This window comes from Chanodichthys erythropterus, chromosome 6, assembly GCF_024489055.1.
Source record: "Chanodichthys erythropterus isolate Z2021 chromosome 6, ASM2448905v1, whole genome shotgun sequence".
NCBI lineage: Eukaryota > Metazoa > Chordata > Actinopteri > Cypriniformes > Xenocyprididae > Chanodichthys > Chanodichthys erythropterus.
In genome coordinates this window covers 33,514,020-33,533,816 of record NC_090226.1, presented here as the reverse complement: position 1 = coordinate 33,533,816, position 19,797 = coordinate 33,514,020, and the positions used below count along the sequence as shown (strand labels likewise).

Genomic DNA, 19,797 nt, shown 5'->3' with positions numbered 1-19,797 from the left:
ATAAAGATCCATTCTGCTGGAGACTCTGGGACCCATCAAAACAGACTCCTTCACTGAATGAGCTTCAGAGTTATCCAGGGGCAAGAAGAATTTCAGAAGTAGCATGCCAGTTCACACTCTTGGATTCCTCTTCAAACACTCAGCGGTGGTGGTATGTGGATGGTTTGCGTGATGTTGTGAGGCCTCGAGAATTCACATCCGATCCTCATTCATGATGTGAAATGGGTACTTGTTATGGATCATTAATCTCAGCTGGAAACCGCGGACATCTAAGGAGGGGTTGAAGAGAAACAATTGTTAGAGAAACACATGTTATTAATAGTTAGTGTGGTAAGGTCTTTTGTTTGAATAATAGTTTGGCGTGCCCAGAACAAAAGCAGCGGGCAAGAAAGCCTTTTTTCTGCACTGTAATGTGTTTGTGTTCTATAGGATGCACTACTGCGACTGTGTTTATGTTTTTGTCATTGCTTATGGAACCTAAAACAAATGTGCTCTTCTGACATCGGTTATAAATGCTGCATGTCTGTATAGAAAATTGTACTTGGCAAAATAACTGCTGATGATTCGTCTTGTGTGTGGAAACTTTCTCATGTTATGTTTGGGCTGCTTTGTAGTTAATGAACAATTAAAGAGAGTAGTAAGACATGCATTGATCTTATTCACGCATGAATGCACAAGTGACCTGGAACGGCACATTACTCTACCATTATATGCATGAGTTATACGAAATGTCTGATATGGACAATTTGAGTTGTAGATTTCACTGATAGGAGTCTTGGAGGCCATTATATCAGATGTTGTGATATAAGCAAAAATGTATACATTTAGCAAAATAATACATCATTACTATTGCTCATACTTAGAGTTTTGTGTTTATATTCAAAACTTAAAGTATTAAACTTTGATGCATAACATCCATTTGTGGCTTGTTGCGAAGAAGTGCTATTGTTTCTCAGACATGCAATTTTGACCTAGCAGATGAAAATAATTCCACTTGCGTTGGAGACTTGAGCCACATCTATATAAGGTCGTTTTTGCACAAATTTTGTACTTTAACTGTGTTTTAGGCCCTGTTTCCACCTGGTATTAACCCTCTGGAGTCTGAGGCTGATTTGGGGCTTGGAGAAGTTTTGACATGCCCTGAAATTTGTGCTTTTTTTCAGTTGTTCATAAACATATAAATGACACAAGTATCATTGCACTGTATTCAGCACAAACTAGGCTACCATAATGTGAGGAACATGTATGTACATGTTTGTGTTTTTGAAGGAATAATGTTTATGCGTGGTTATTGAAAAAACAAAAAACTTAAGTCACTGAAATAAGGCCAAAAAAGTATATTAAATCTGTGTTCACAAGACTTCTGGGTATTGGAGGTTGTAGACTAGAGTTTTTGCTTCAGATTTATGTAAAAATTATGCTGCCTACTCCTTCATATAAAACAATATATTGATTTGGTTTTTGTAAGACACTTTTTGTCAAGAAACACAGTATGCATGGAGGCATGAAGCATCATGAATATTGGGTCATTTACACCTGAGAAGACAAAAGAATCACATAATAATGACCTGAAATGACTTGCATATTAATGAGGCCTTTCAGTCAGGTAGGCTGTGAAAAAAACCCTCTGTAATAATGTCTCAGCTCAATTTAAAATAATGGTATTCTATTATATTCTTTAAAATATAATGCATTTCTGTGATGCAAAGTGTCTGAACAATTATGTTACCTCTATGGCATTTCATATAGCCTTTTAGCTTAAAAGCATACACATTTGGAGAAATATTAATGGATTCTTATATATTTATGTCAATTTTCTATACTGAGGAGTAATATTTATTCATTATTGTCATCACTATGAGTGCTGGATACTGTGTTTTCAATTCATACTTGCAGCTGGAGGGCGCTCTGTACACCTTTAGTCCACAAATAAGAAGAAAAGGAACCATGGCTTTAACATCCAAATAAACACTTTTCAAGACAATAAATACACGATTGAGACAATGCATACAAGTATTGCCTCAGTATTTGCGTCTGAATAGCGCTGGCTCCGTGGGCGTGGCCGCATTAGTAGATAATGAGCTGAATAACGGACTTCTGACATGGCTCTCTTTTCATTCAGATTACATAAACACAGAATGTTTGTTTTTGATTTGACTTGCACGATTTAAAACCTGACATTTCAACGTTTCTTTAGACATAAGTGTCATTTTTTTGTCATTAGTATTCATAAGTTACAGTTCATTTTCTGAGAACTATCAGATGGGTCTTCGTTCAGAGGGAGACGAGAGATCACGCATCATGTTAGTTTTCTTTATTTTACAAAAAGCACAACATTGTGTTTTTACTCTGAGTGTATACAAATAAAAGAAGACATTCTATAGTTTCAATTGATATATTACTTATGTCTCTATGACAAGAAATGACAGAGTATTTTAAGTCTGTTTTGCTGCAATGTGAAAAAAATCCTGCAAAACGCGCCGGCGCGTTTTCAGACCTCAGGGAGTTAAGATGCGTTTTGATCGATCGGATCACAAGTGGACGAGGCAGACACATACCTGTTTAGACCTGGTGTTTTAATCCATCTCTTTTATCCACTTCTGTACTGATTTCTTCGAGAGGAGGGTCTATGGACCCGAGAGAACATTGTGCTTGGTACATTTTTCATCTTCAAATCAAACTTGGGTCTTCAGCCGACAAAGTTTAAATCCCATCTGGCTAGAGCGCTTCCCATTATGTTTACGCATTAGGTCAGCAGGCGAGAGTAGGCGGTCTTTAGTGGCTGTTCGAACGCATTCAACCACATGAGACATTATGAAAACAATCCGGTCGAATGTGTTTTTGACTACCTCTGGAAGTTGTTGAAAGTGGACAAGCTCAAAATGTTTTACACCCTGTTTACTCCTGTATTTAGCGTCGTCCACTTGTGATCCGATCGACCAAAATGCATCTTAATCTCAGGTGTGGACAGGGCCTTACATTCGAAGAATGGATATTTTGTCAGTTCTGTGGCTGCTACTCTGATAAACATCACAGCAAAACACAAACTGTGGCTGCCAAATCAGCTCAGTCTCAGTCTCAAAATGCTGGTGTATTCAGAACAAATGTTTATTTATGCCTTATTACTTTTAATGCAATATACTTCATATTAAGTTGATTGAAGATAAGCTAATTACTGGCACTGGCACGAAACAAGCAATTGCATACTATAATTCTGTATCCCAGTATTACTTTGAAATACTCTTTGTGTCCCTGTGAAGTAGTCGTTTTTATCATGTTTCCTGATCCATTATTTGGACTGTCACTGTTGCACAAAAATGCAGATAATAGACTGTATACAGTGGATGTTGGGCAGTATGCAGGAAGTTTTCTGAACACAGCCGGTGTATTGTATGTCTGGCTGCAGTTTGGTTTGTTTTCCACTCAGCCAGATGACAGTCAGAGATTTATTATATGGCTGACCGGAGCTGGGTTAGGGTGAACCACAGAGTGCAGAATAGAAACTAGTATAAATTTGACCAGAAGTCGTACAGAGAAACTTCAGTGATAAACCCTTTCACATTTGCTCACATAGACTTTTTTTTTAGTTAACTGTTTTTCAGTCTGTTTAAGGTACATTACTTAAAGCTGATGCTTTTTGATTTGCTATAATATAAAGAATAGATTATCATTGGAACCATTGCAATGACATTGCTGATTAAAAATTAAAAAAAAGAACAAAACCTTATTTATTTTTTATGCTTATAATGGATTTTGTTTTGAAAATGGAAGCTTTAGTGTTGCTTTCAGCCTTGAATTATTTATTTTTTTTGACATTTTTTTTTGTTTTAATTTATTGATATAATAATCAGCAGATGCAGCTGTGTGATACAGATATAATTGCTTGCATTGTATGTGTTACACAAATGTCCTGACCAGTTTTGCTGATTATGGTCACCTGCAAGAAAGAATTTTGTTTAAAAAAGATTTTATTTGAAAAAATGTATTCAGTGATGCAGTCAAATCTGCACATTTCAATAGCATTGTAGCTTAGTAAATACCTGTGCTAGTTGTCACTGTTTGCTTTAATTAATATTCCTCCGGCTAGGTTTATTTTTGATTTCTGTATAAACGCGCACACGTTAAGTTTTGTGGTAATTTGCCACAACATAAACCTGTTGTTTATTGATACTGTGTTTGAAATAATATGAAATTAATTGATTTAAATGAATGCATTAACTAACATGAACTAACAATATATTTTACAGCATTTTGTCAGTGTTGGTTCGTAGAATTGTATAATTGTGCAATATAATTGTGCATGTTAGTTCACAGTAGGGTTGCAAAATTCCGGGAATTTTCAAGGCTGGAAACTTTCCATGGGAATTAACGGGAATATGGAAATAAACAGGGAATTTGGAAAATTGCAGGTTAGCCTGTAACAGGGAACTTAAATGTAGTTGAAAAAATCAAGTATAATCTTTAATGCAATTTTAACCTGCACATTCCTCAATCACACACAGCACATGTAGAGCTATTGAGGACACACCCCCTGCATGCACTGTGCATTCCTCCATAACATGCACATTTAATCAAAAATAATGAAAAAAAAAACAGTAATATTGTAAAATAATATTACAATTTAAAATAATGGGTTTCTATTTTAATATATATTAAAATATAATTTATATCCAGTGATCAAAGCTGAATTTTCAGCATCATTATTCCAGTCTTCAGTGTCACATGATCCTTCAGAAATCATTGTAATATGATGATTTGATACTTAATTATCAATGTTGGAAACAGTTGTGCTTTTTATAACCTATGATACTTTTTGATGAATAAAAAGTTAAATAACAGCATTTATTTAAAATAAGAATCTTTTGCAACAATATACACTATTGGTCAGAATTTTGGTGTTTTTTAAAGAAATTAATACTTTTATTAAAAGTGATATTAAAGACTTTGTTCTTTTGAACTTTTAATTCATCAGTGAATCCAGTGAACTATTACAGTTTCCAAAAAATATGAAGCAGCACAACTGTTTCCAACATTGATAACTGAGTATCAAATCAGCATATTAGAATGATTTCTGAAGGATCACGTGACACTGAAATAAATAACTCATGCATAACAATGGCTGCAATAAAAATATATTTATTTGACATATTTACTAAATTAGAATTAATTGGATGCACAAAAATAACTGTTGTTTCATGTTATCATGACCAAACAAAATGTTTATATTTTGTATATGATACATTTTATATACATTTATATAAAATGTATATAAATTTCCCAAAATTTCCAATTAATTCCCACAAATTTCCATAAATTCTCCATAAGTTTCCAAATTGGAATATTTCCAAAATTCCCCAGGTAAATTTCTGGAAATTGACCAGAAGCTGTCCACCTCTTTGCCAATTTTTTACAGTGCATTAACTGATGTTTACAAATGAAACATGAAAAAGTGTGACCAGTAAAACAATGATCAAAAACACATGAAGCATCAAAACAACATCAAAAATGTAAAAACAGCATAAAAATACCAAACCATTGCTTTGGCCTGATGAAACAGAAATTGAATGATATAAAATTATAATATACATGCAGTTGTTGTTGTTGTTTTTTTGTTTTTTGTTTCTTTTCTACAAAATAATAAAACACACGTGTCAGCCTGATATTTAAGACAAATACTGTTACTAGAACACAATTCAGCCGTTCAGTTAAAATCCGCCTTCACTAAATAGTTGACCCTTGCCCTAAATTGTTTTACCTGGAGTGAATTATCCTCATAAAGAACTTCAAGCATCTGTGATCTATAAATACGATAAATAAACTAGACGTCTGCATGTGAAAACTGCACTAGTTTCCCACATTCAGTCTTTATATTTCAAAATCTCACTCTTTGCCTCATTTGTCTTGAGTGGCATGTGGTCTTGTTTCAGGGGCCCCAGGTCACGTTCCCCATGTGATGGCTCTTATTCCAGAGTTTTCCATGTGGCTGAGGTTTTTTTGACTGAGCGTTTCCCCTTCGACGAGCGTTTCCACCTCCAGATCCTCTGGAACGCCACATGTGATCATAATATTACAATAGGCTTATGGTCTCAGCACACGCCTGTGCAAGGTGTCCACAATCCCTCACACTCACAGGACCCCTGCCACAGCAACCATGCCAAAGGCTTTTGATTTCTAATGCTGTCGTTTTTAAGCTTTTTAATTTCTTCAAAATATATTGTAATATTATTCAAAGTTAAACCTTACCACTTGCTCTCTGACTGTTTTTGCTTAAGTATAAGATAATAATCTTGTATAAAATAATCACCTAAAATTATAACGCATTAGTGAGCGTGTGAAGTGAAATCCGCAAATGTATTTTGTTGCATGCATAAATTAAATTATGAATAATGAGGGATTGGAGATGCTTTCTGTGTGTTGTACTGTACAGGGGTTTTGCAAATCATGATTTGACAGGGCTTGTCCCACCCGTCCCAAACACACATGACTCCTATCTTCTATACTAAAGGACTTTTTACTTTTGTTTACCATTTAGTATTATTTTCTTAATTATTTTTGCATAAATTATGTAATTATGTATAATTTTATGAATAATACAAGGCATATTTGTTAAATAGAAAACATAGGAAACATAATTTACTCTTAAAATGGACTATTTTTATGTATCATCCAGATCCGATTTATCAGAATACAGATACAAATAATTTTTCCGTTGTTGCACACTATACCGCCATTCATCTGGATGAGTCAGTTTGCTGATTCCCATAGACATTCCAATCCTGAAAATATCAGAACATTTTTAATTTGAAATTCATTATCAATAACTATATGTCATAACCACAACAGTTTCAGAACAGGTTGTTTTTGCAGTTTTGTGTTTGACATCTTCACGATTTATTCAAATATTACTAACAATGTGTTAAAGATTTTGTAAGCATATTGTGTAGTTGTACTTGGAGTCGATTGGCCAGGCTGGCATGCAAAGAACTCATGAACAAAAAAATATTAATAATTTAATTATATTATATTGTAGTCAATATATACTTTTTTTTCTGTAGACTTTTTGTTTTTCAATGCATTTTTTCCCCGCATAGTAAGATAAAACCTATAGCTGTTTGCAAAATAATTACACCTAAACCAAGTTTAGTGTTTTGTTTTTCCCTCATATTTAAAATATATAAAATATTTTCCTTATATTTTGTTGGTTTAATCAAACTTCTAGGGTCATTAAAAACAAATATCCTCTCCGGACATCACTTTTAGCCACTACACTCTAAAAAATGCTGGGTTAAAAACAACCCAAGTTGGGTTGAAAATGGACAAACCCAGCGATTGGGTTGTTTTAACCCAGCGGTAGGGTTAAATGTTTGCCCAACCTGCTGGGTAGTTTTATTTAACTCAACTATTGTTTAAAATGACTGTATTGCTTAATTAAAATTAACCGAAGTATGTTGGAAATGAACATTTATTAATGTTCAATGAATAATTATAAAACAATAAACATCTATTAAATTGCTTATTAATAAATGTATATTAATAAACTATTAAACTATTAAATTTATATTAATAAAATATTAAAGCTTATTAATAAACATTCACCTTTTCTATTATTGTTGTCTCTAAATGCATCTGGTTTTTAATTTCCCAACTATTGTGGGTTCATTTTAAGCTAGCCATATAGCAATTTTTAAATAATAGTTGGTTTAAATAAAACTACCCAGCAGGTTGGGCAAACATTTAACCCAACCGCTGGGTTTGTCCATTTTCAACCCAACTTGGGTTGTTTTAACCCAGCATTTTTTAGAGTGTACTCTGTCAGTTTATGCTTATTATTTCATAAGAGCAAGAAGACTTCTGTTTTCCATCATATGAACCCTCTATGAACCTGGACAAATGTCTTCATTGGTGCAAACTCTTCACAGGTTTCTGTTGAGTAAATTCACTTTCTGTCATTCCAACATCTCGGATTAAGGTTTTTCCAAAGGGGGTTTCAAGGGTAGTTTTTCAGGAAGTCCCATTTCCAATGCATTTCCATTCAGGTGTCAACAGCATAGTTCAGAATATCACACTGAATCTACCTCATGAGCTGTTTAAAAGACTAGACTGTGTAGACTAGCTCACCTCCATATTCCCTTCTGCCTTAAACGCTCCACCATCATCCCAGGAGCACTAAATGACAGACCTGTCGGCGCTTAAAATGTCTTTTCAGAGACTGGTGTTGGCCCATGAATTTGTGGTCTTCAGTTTGGCATTCTTCAGTATTGAATGGCAAACTGTAGACCACAACTAGGATCTTTCATAAGTTCCTAAGCTGTCAAGGTGATATGCAATCCCATGTCAGCATTGATAAAACGTGTTTAAAAACTGAAATGGTTCCAACTCTCCAGCTCTCTGTCACCATCATGCCATTGGTCACCAACCTCTTGACAGATGGAAATTTGCATCTGCACCTGAGCTGTCAGCATTGCCATTGTGCATAGATGTGTTCCTACCTTACACTAAAGACTAAACCTCTAAACACCCTCCTGTCAAGTCATAAAATTTACAGATTTACATCGGACATACAGGAAATTTACATCGGACTTTTAACTTTCTGGATTGCTTCGGGTCCAAGTTGGACAAAAGGCTAGGTTAGAGCAGATAGGATTAGTTCCCCCTTACCACCACCTTTTACACCTACAGAATGAGGCAGAACATGGGCGGAAAGTAATCATTACAGAATGCACATACCCAGATCCCAAGCTGTTTGAGCTCCAGCCCTCCGGCAGGCGCTGCTGAGCGCCAGACATCCAGGAGCACAAGAGCAGCTTCTTCCTTCAGGCTATTTTACTCATACACTGTTAGCACAGTTATTGTTAATCTCAACATTTAATACATTATTAAAATCATCTGTTAACATGAGTTAATGCACTGTGAACTAACAATAAACAATTATATTTTACTAACATTATTAAAGATTAATAAATGCTTAAATATATATATTGCTTATTGTTAGTCAAAGTTAGCTAATGCATTAACTAATGATGACACCTGAGACTGTTTGTGTGATATTAGTATACTTACTACTTTAAGTATTTACATATAAACTTATTTACTTAAGTTAAAATGAGCTTTTAAAGGTGACTTGTTAATATAAACTCAAACGTGTATGTTTATTAGATAGTACACTAAAAAAATGCTGGGTTAAAAACAACCCAAGTTGGGTTTAAAATGAACAAACCCAACGAATGGGTTGTTTTAACCCAGTGGTTGGGTTAAATGTTTGCCCAATGTGCTGGGTAGTTTTAAAAATGACTATATGGCTGGCTTAAAATGAACCCAAAATAGGTTGGAAATCAAAAATCATACACATAATTACTAGAGGCAATAATAATCAAATGGTGAACATTTATTAATAAGCAATTTAAGAAATGTTTATTGTTTAATTATTATTCATTAAATGTATTAATAAATATTAATTTCCAATATACTTTGGGTTCATTTTAGCCAAACAATAGCCATTTTTAAACAATAGTTGAGTTAAATAAAATTACTCAGCAGGTTGGACAAACATTTAACCCAACTGCTGGATTAAAACAGCGCAATTGTCGGGTTTGTCCATTTTTAACCCAACTAGGGTTGTTTTTTTAACCCATCATTTTTAATAGTGTATGTCAAACACGCTGGAGTACTGCCTCAAAGAATGCAATATGTGTGAAAAAGTATTTCATAGTCTCAACCCAACTACATGCCTAGTGAACTTCTTCATACTCTTCTTAAGTCAAAAGTTTTATTTTTAAGTATAGGTCAAATATACTTAGATTTTTCTGTATATTCGTCATTATATGTATACTTAAGTATAAGTATATCTCTGATTAGTACATAAAAAGTAGACTAAAACTATAGTCTCCTACAAACCCGATTCCAAAAAACTTGGCACACTTAACAAATTGTGAATGAAAAAGAATGCAATAATTTATAAATCTCATAAACTTATATTTTATTCATGATAGAATATAGATAACATATCAAATGTTGAAAGTGAGACATTTTGAAATGTCATGCCAAATATTGGCTCATTTTGCATTTCATGAGAGCTACACATTCCAAAAAAGTTGGGACAGGTAGCAATAAGAAGAAGGAAAAGTTAAATGTACATATAAGAAACAGCTGGAGGACCAATTTGCAACTTATTAGGTCAATGATTGGGTATAAAAAGTGCCTCTCAGAGTGGCAGTGTCTCTCAGAAGTCAAGATGGGCAGAGGATCACCAATTCCCCCAATGCTGCGGCCAAAAATAGTGGAGCAATATCAGAGGTGGTTTTTCAGAGAAAAATTGCGAAGAGTTTGAAGTTATAATCATCTACAGTGCATAATATCATCCAAAGATTCAGAGAATCTGGAACAATCTCTGTGCGTAAGGATCAAGGCCGGAAAACCATACTGGAGCCCGTGATCTTCGTGCCCTTAGACGGCACTGCATCACATACAGGAATGCTACTGTAATGGAAATCACTGGGCCAAGGCTCATTTAAAATGGACTGTTGCAAAGTGGAAAACTGTTCTTTGGTCAGACGAATAAAAATTTGAAGTTCTTTTTGGAAAACCGGGACGCCATGTCATCCGGACTAAAGAGGACAAGGACAACCCAAGTTATTATCAGCGCTCAGTTCAGAAGCCTGCATCTCTGATGGTATGGGGTTGCATGAGTGCGTGTGGCATGGGCAGCTTACACATCTGGAAAGGCACCATCAATGCTGAAAGGTATATCCAAGTTCTAGAACAACATATGCTCCCATCCAGACGTCGTCTCTTTCAGGGAAGACCTTGCATTTTCCAACATGACAATGCCAGACCACACACTGCATCAATTACAACATCATGGCTGCATAGAAGAAGGATCCGGGTACTGAAATGGGCAGCCTGCAGTCCAGATCTTTCACCCATAGAAAACATTTGGCGCATCATAAAGAGGAAGATGCGACAAAGAAGACCTAAGACAGTTGAGCAACTAGAAGCCTGTATTAGACAAGAATGGGACAACATTCCTATTCCTAAACTTGAGCAACTTGTCTCCTCAGTCCCCAGACGTTCGCAGACTGTTATAAAAAGAAGAGGGGATGCCACACAGTGGTAAACATGGCCTTGTCCCAACTTTTTTGAGATGTGTTGATGCCATGAAATTTAAAATCAACTTATTTTTCCCTTAAAATTATACATTTTCTCAGTTTAAACATGTGATATGTCATCTATGTTGTATTCTGAATAAAATATTGAAATTTGAAACTTCCACATCATTGCATTCTGTTTGTATTCACAATTTGTTCAGTGTCCCGACTTTTTTGGAATCGGGTTTGTATTTTTAGTTTAAAAGTGCAGAGAACAAACAGCAGAATTCCAGATATCAACCTACCAATATAATTGACTGAAACTGGGATATGAGAACATATTTTAACAACCAGAAAAAAAAAAACATACACGTCAGCTCCACACGCCTCGATAGAAACCCGTGTCATAACTTCATAAAGCCGTGACTTTGTGTGTTTGTACTGGCGCTGTATTGATGATCTCATCAGAAAACTAGACGTTGAGGGAACATTTATTGTTTCAAACTCTGCTGTGTTGCGTAACCTTTCGGCAAAAACACGTTCGCTCATTTCTGGTCAATAATTTGGAGACTTTTGGTGTTTTTCACTCCACGCCCAGTGTTCTGTCCACTCCAGAGCGGATGAGAGCTCAGACACACAAATACAGCTCATCCAGTGACTCAGAGACAAACACATGACTGCACACTGATGGACACAGTCATAATAAAACCATAAACCGGGATATTTAACCAATTGTGTATGAAAGCAAGAAACAACATCACAGAATGTTTTTTTTTTCCCCCCATGTACCGCAGTTCCAAAAATAACAGATGCCTTGTGTCACCACAGTAAATTGTAGTATTCTTTCAAAATATTTGGTCTACAATATTTTGCCTTGCTCAAGGGCCACTTTAATTACAAATTGATTCATTAGAAAAGGTAAAAGTTACGTTTTAGGCGTGTCTGCTTCAGCGTTCTAAGAACGCTCATGTCAATGTCAAAATGATTGAGATGGCCAATCAAATAAAAGAAGGCGGGTTTTACTGTTCACCAAAGATGAGTGTGAATTCCAATGCAAACGATGAAAGAATATGTGTGTAAGAATGTGTAAGCAGCTAAATATTTTTTTTTTTTACAATGGTTTTGCAATTGAAATGTTAAACGACCGACAATAAATATTCAGTGATGCAAACTCAACTTTATTATCAAATTTCACCATTTTGAATAGAAAATATGCTATCATTTACATGATTCATAACTGAATGTTATGAGACCAGAAACGTTTCACATTTTTTGACATATTAGATATGCACACATTCATTTATTCATATATTTAAAAAAAAAAAAAAAAACAATTAGACCTATAACTTTTTTTTACTCTTTATTCCCATAAATACGTTTTAATCCTTAACTGTTTAATTGCTTTAAAGAAAAAGACCCCAAAAAACCCTTTGGTTCCACCAATGTTCAAGACATGGTTACGGCCTTGCAAAATGTTGTCTAGCATTTCAGCATTTTACATGGAGATTTTGAAAGTACTGTGAGTTGTTGAATAATCATCTTAATGTGTTTGTTTTCTGCTCTCTTTCAGGTCCTCATAACCGTGTGTCGCGGTGTCCTCCCAATGAGCATCAGTGTCTGGGTTCAGACCTGTGTGTTCACATGAGCAAACTGTGTAACGGCGTCCCTGACTGCACTGACGGAGGAGACGAGGGGCCGCACTGCAGAGGTAACAACTGTACCACTTACTAACATTGCTCACTTGTAAAGTATGTACTCTTTTTGTGAAGAAAAGGTACATACTTTTGAGTGTGTAGCAGAAGGGTTTTGGGACATACTACCACCTTGTAATTGTGTCTTAAACAGAAAACTCTACATAGTTATGTGCAAACTGTCACTAGACTGTCAATCATCTTTTCATCTTTTTTTAAACTAGACTGTCAGTCATCTTTTCACAGTTAACATCCTCACATACACATTTCAGTTAATTTAATTATGCTATTCAACAATTCTTTCTACTGCATTGGAGAGAAAAGATAAAGCACGTTGATCTGTCAGATGTGGGTCTTTCATGAGGAGAACTGGCCGTTTGTTTTTGCATAATGATGCATTTAAGCTCGACATGAAACAGAAGTTGTGCTAGTCTTTTCTTCCCTATTGTGACAAATATCTGAGTGACATGGCTTCTGGAACAAGAACAAATGTAGGGCGGGGCTTGATTTTGTCTGTGGGGAATTGATTGGATGGTTGTGCTTTGCTATTGGCTCATGTGAGTGACAGATTGCCCCGCCCTGGTCATTGGAGAAGAGATGCCACTGCAAGAGGGAGGGGAAGATATTCTGATTCAAGATTATGAAACTCTCTTCCTCTATCGACGAGTGACCATAATATTCCAAGAGGTCACAAAGAACCGCAGGGTAACAAGGATCTACAGGCGTCTCTTGCATTGGCTAAGATTCATAAGGCTATCAAACAAACACTGAACATGAATGATGTGCACAGCAGCAAGGAGGAAGACATTTCTTTCCAAGAAGAACACTTCTGTATTAAGATTGCCAAATACCACATGGATGAGCCAGAAGACTATTGGAAAAATGAATTTCTTAATAGATGAGTCCAAAGTAAAAACATAAAAAAATCAACATTCAATTTGGCAAAAACCATACATGCATTCAATAATAGCAACCGCGTCCCAACTGTAAAGCACGGCTCGTGGTTATTTGGTTTAAATAATTCTGTTCTTTGCTTCCTCTGGACCAGGACAGAGTGCCATCATTGATGAAACTATGAGTATCGAGTTATCTGTGAAAATTCCACAATAGAAGGAAGAATGGCCCAACATTCCTCCAGTTGTGATTTTCCCCTCCAAACAAGTTAAAGGGGTCATGAAATGCATTTTCAGAATTTTATATTATGTTTCTGAAGGTTAGCTTATGATGTTAGCAAAGATTTTTGGTGCCAAAAAAGTTCAAATATTTGTAAAAATGAGATTTTCCATCCTCCTTTTCCACTCTCTGTCAAGAACACTACGTTTCAAGGGGCGTTACTTTCAGAAACACAAGTAAACACCCACTGACGTGATATCCCAAAATGTGCATAAAAATAGGTGGTTGGAAACATAGCTAATGACACACTTGGTCTCTTAATAGCGTTAAACATTTGATGAGCAAAACAATCTTTTTGCACTCAGTCATTGTATGATTCACTCAACTGATTTGTTTAAAAACACTAATATATTCAGGAACTGATATATTTACTACTGACGCACAAAGGCTAATCCTGCTTTGAATTGGTTTGGAATTATTTTATAAAAACACAAATTAACTGGCAATATTGTATCCTAAGTGTACGTTACTCAGTATTAACTTCTTGTTTATTAAAGGTACAATATGTAAAATTTTTGCAGTAAAATATCCACAACCCACTAGGCTAGTGTTATATATTTTGTCCAGCTGATTACAAACAATATCTCTAATGTTTTCAACTACTTGTAAATCATGAGAAAATTCCCATTCTAAACAGTGACACGGGGCAGTGCAGTCGCCTGTCAATGACGTCAGTTACCTTTGTTACCACCTTTACTGACGTAGAAATCACATGACAACAGTGCCGTGGACAAATGCGGAAGTAGTGTCTAGCGTCCAGCAAACCACTAGCTTGCTTCAAGCAGTTCCTTATTTACTTCTTGCACGTTTTATGGTGGATTGTGTTACTTTTTTATGGAACATAATTACTGTTTACCATCTGCTGCTGGTTCTGTCGACAAGGACAGCTCCCGTAAACTCATGACCGGAAAAGCGGAAGCGGCGCCGGCGACTGTGTCATAATAAAAGTCCCGCTGCTCGTGAGGCGTGTGTTGATAATCACATCCATGAACATGAGTTCTTCCAGACTCCAATCCTTATTCTTTTGCACCTTCCGTTGAGATGGAGACCACATGTCCCAAGTTTCCGCTCTAAAACTTGGCGTCATCAAACTACGCCTTTGTTTTGAATAGGCTTCTAGCGACCTCTAGCGGAAAAAAATATCACAAATTGTACCTTTAAATGGTTGTAAAAAAAAAAAACCAAAAAAACAAAAACAATATCACACTCACACATGCTGCTGGTTGGAACATCAGCACCCCTAAATATAACATTTTATGACTTTTTTATTTGAGGTTTTTATGTAGGTTTTTTTTATAGGATGGGTGAAGATCTGGGGCTGTGTTCACAAAACATTTTATCTTATCACTAAGAGTTCATCTGAATGGCAGTAAAAAAAAGTTCTTAGTTAAGAGTTTTCTCTTTTCTGCTGAGACTAACTTTTACTAGTGAATAGAGAAGCTAAGAGTAAGGGCGGGGTTGCTATGGACTATGCACACAGTGATTGGCTGATGGGGGAGGAGTCTCTGTAAGCGATTTAATCATAGAAATATTTTAGTATGAGGTATCATGTTGCCATATTCAAATAAAGATTTTAAAATAAAAATGTTGCCATATTGAAATAAAGGTTTAAAAATGTAGGCTAAATGTCACTAACAAAACTATGTCTAAATGCGTCTCGAGAGAATGCAGAATTCAAGTGACAAATGATGTTTTATAAACAAAGTTTGGGAGGAGCACGTTCAAACAGTCTTTCTAATCAGGGGTGCGTTTCCCAAAAGCATTGTTAGCCAAAGGACATCACAAGTTTCGTTAGTACTAAATTAAACTGGAAATAAAGCAAATTAACAGAGAAAAATGAGAATTAGTCCTCAGATGCCATGTCTGTAATTTATAGTGAAACATCTAGCATTAATTCGATCTCAAACGGATTAATTTAAAGAAGTTATTACTCCACCACCTTATTTTTACTCTATTCGATCATTTGTAAGTGTGAACTCACGAAAACAACTGCCACAGGTAATGGGAGATTATTTATTTATTTAGATAAGATTTATTTTGGCGTCTCATTGTAGATTCAAATCTATGAATCAAAATATGTATTGCATTTATGAAGAAAAGGTTCAGCACCCAAGGATCTATCGCTATTGCCTCAATGGCGTACATTGTCTTTGGGCATGATTGGCAGCAATGGTCATTAGGATCCTTTGTGATTTTGTCTTAGTGACTTAGGAGTCCTCTTGACTACTCCTAACGTTTCACAGATTTAGGAGCTATTTTTTGCTTTGTGTGTGAAATACTCTTTGAGCAAAAATTTAGTCCTAAAATTAGGACTGACACGGCCATTATTTTTAAGAGTTTCTCCTAAATGGGCAAGTTAGGAGCTACTTTTAGCCTTAAGATGTTTTGTGAATACAGCCCCAGATCTCAATGTAGGTCAAATAGTGTATATAAGGAAAGGAAAAATCTTCTGATGGGCTTTTCAAATGCAGTTAACCTCGATTACCTTCTGTCTATTTTAGCTTCACCCCATATGCACACACTCTCTCTCTGACACACACAGCTGTAGTGACTCTTTAGGCATGAATCTAGCGGGTGATCTCCAGTGAGGTGACACAAACCCGTCTGGACATGAACACACAGGCGAGGTGATAGAGGACAAGAACACAACACCCTACTGAAACCTGGAGAGATGCAGATAGAAACTGAGTTAAAGATTTATTCTAGGTTAATTACAATTGTTAGATCACCCAATTAAGTATTACTGCCATTTACAAGATTGGCATGCTTTACACCAGGTTTGAGGTCAGGGACAACAAATGACACTGGTTCTGTGTGTCTTGTGACTACAATTCTTATAACTTCAGAAATCTTGGAATAAAGGACCATTGTATGGACCACATTTATTGAATGTTTTTGTTATTTTTGTATACTTAAGTTGGCCGTTAAAAACACTCTCCAATTGTATGGATAAGAGCAGCTGCAAGAAAGTTTTATATTTCTTTAACACCCAAGTTTATGTTAAATATTCATAAAAAAACATTTTATTTTTTAATGTTACACACATTTTACCACAGTCCTACTCCAGGTACCTGTAGCTTTACACCGATCGATGTGTCCAGTTTTTATTAATGTTTGTTTATTCGCTGGTGTTGACATCAAAGCTGCTTTCCGTGGCGACTGCTCTCTCATCTCACAGGTCTGTCTGAGAAGATACAAGAGCACTGGCTGAAATATCATCAAATAAAGATTCACTCTTAAGAATTCATGGTGTGTCTTATGCTGTGTACTGAATGCACACGTGACCTGAAATATCACCATCGCAGAATGTTGTTTGACCTTCTGTGTGAATAAACTTCATTCTGTTTCCTACACAACACACATAAACACATCTAGATTAATAAATGATGTAATGGTTTTTTGAGTAACTAAATGTACTGATGGTACTAACATGTACATTTCTCAGTAGCTTTGCCATTTCCAAAGTCCTATTCAAATACACGCTCTGGTATGTATTTTTACGACCCAAAGTAAAATGGATTGTTAATTTCGTTTCATGTTGTTTGTTCATCATGAATGGCATTTAGCTTTGTAAACTGCGGTTGCACAGTAGCTTCCCAATACTGTTCAATGGCAGAAGCAGTGATTTCAAACTGCTTCACTTAATGCTGTGCATTTTCTCCAAATTAGAATTGCTCAATCAACAAATTCATGATTTGGAAACATGCTATTAGCTCTGCACGGCTTCATGTATGAGGCCACGTGTCATTTTAGATACTCGATACAGAGTCAGTCATTGAAACTGAAGACTATCCGATCTGACCTTATATCTTGAGGAACAGTGAAACAGTCAACAGTTCACTGGTCAGCAGAAGGTGCATTAGTCAGGAAAACTAGAACAGACATCTCAGAGCTTGATGTTTGAAGCCAGTCTGTTACAGACAATTGGGTCAATGACGTGACGGGTCATTTTTTTGTCCAAAGGCCTTAATAATAATAAAAAACAAAGAAATGACATCCAAAGTATGTAAGGCAGCACAACTTGATCTATTTTATTGAATCCAAAAGGTTTTAATTATATTTTGCTACATATAAAGGTATTTTTCAAGATTTTGAAGTGTCAAAACAATTGACCGTCTTTTTACACTCAATCATTGTATGATTCACTCAACTGATTTGTTCAAAAATGCTTATATATTCAGGAACTGATATATTTACATATATATTCAACTGATAATATATATATATATATATATATATATATATATATATATATATATATATATATATATATATATATAAATTTTTATAATATAATATATCAACATAGTGCAAAATGGTATTAAAATGTGTAGAAGTCGTTGCTTTGTTATGAGAAAGAATATCCGGAAAAATGAATTTCATTGATGTCATTCAGAGTAACCAATATAAAGGGGCCATTTTGGATCAAGTCATGTGGTCAATATCATGTGACAGGATGTGACATCATTCAGACACCTGCAAAGCACCACATGGTCTTGAAACAAAGTAACTAACTCTCTTTTAACTATTTGAAAAATTCATGTTTTCACTTGCTCATATGCATGGCCCGAAACATCAGGTCATTCGGTGCAACCGCTATAAAACATGGAAAATGTTGTAATATTTTAAAAACTTGTACTAAATATAAAATATTTGATTGTCCACTTGCTAGCTAGCTAGATATCAGCATGTTAGCATTGTTCGAAAATATGGTCATTCGGTATAACCAAAAGTGTCATTCATTAAAACCGAAATTTTGGTTAAACTGACATTTTTGATTATAAAAACCACATAATCTCATTGTTAACACTTAATAAAAACTTAATTATATCTCCATTATATTTTGACACTTTTAAAAACCTTATTCATCAATGACCCAAATACAGCATACAGTAATAATCATTCTTCCTACATGATAATTCAATGGAAAAACTTAGAAACTTGGAAAAGTTAGTTTGACTTGATTTGTTAAAAGACCAATATGAGTTTTTCATTTTACATTTATGCATTTGGCATACACTTCTATCCAAATGGATTCAAGATATACAGTTTTGACATCACTGGCAATCAAAATCATTATCTTGGCATTGCTAGTGCTGTTTGAGCGACAGGAACATTTTTAATTTTTAGTATTTATAACAATATCTAGACCAATAGTTGATGTAATACCTGTATAAATATACAATTTAATAGTTTAATTACAGCAAACGAACATAATGAAATGGAAAATGTGTTACCAAATGCGAACAAGAAAGGTGAAATGTACAAAGCTGGACTGATTTAACTTTATTTTCAGATGTAATTTTTGTGAAAAGTGTTAGGCTCTGTCAGTTGTAACCCATCAGAGTACTTGTTACGTATGCACACTTTACTATAGTGTGGTGAAATGTTAAGTTAAGGCAAAATCCCTGTCAAATTTCTCCTCAATCCTCTTAAGGATTAGCAGTAAAGATCTTACTGCACATGCTTACGCTCATCCACACACATATACCTGCATGCAAATCAAAACACAAAATCACTGTCATATGCTTTCTGCTCTATCGTATACTGACACTGTCCCAAAACCTAGCGAACTGTCTTGCTGTCTACTACCGTAGCTCCAACCCTAATCAAACACACCTGAACAGGCTAATCATTTGCCCACAATCCCCCTAAATAGGGCACTATTTGAGGGAACAGTCATTTTAGTGGTGTCTGAAATCTTAGTGGACATTATTGAGTACACACATTCAATCCCACAATGCACCACAATAACGAGTGTACAGCAGGTGTACGCCTAGAATACCCATAATGCATTGTGATAGTCTTAGCATGCCGAATTAATTCCCGCATCTCGCCAGAAGATGGCG

At 35.3% G+C, this 19,797-nt stretch overlaps 1 protein-coding gene across 6 annotated transcripts in view; it reads left to right on the top strand.

Annotated features, from left to right (window-relative positions):
• The window catches only part of lrp1aa (low density lipoprotein receptor-related protein 1Aa), a 223,629-nt gene that overhangs the window by 48,209 nt on the left and 155,623 nt on the right, over window positions 1–19,797 (top strand). For all 6 annotated transcript variants that reach the window (XM_067388716.1, XM_067388715.1, XM_067388717.1 and 3 more), the window contains exon 3: window positions 12,655–12,792. In XM_067388716.1, the coding sequence (XP_067244817.1) occupies window positions 12,655–12,792 (138 nt within the window). The remainder of the gene's footprint in view (window positions 1–12,654; window positions 12,793–19,797) is intronic.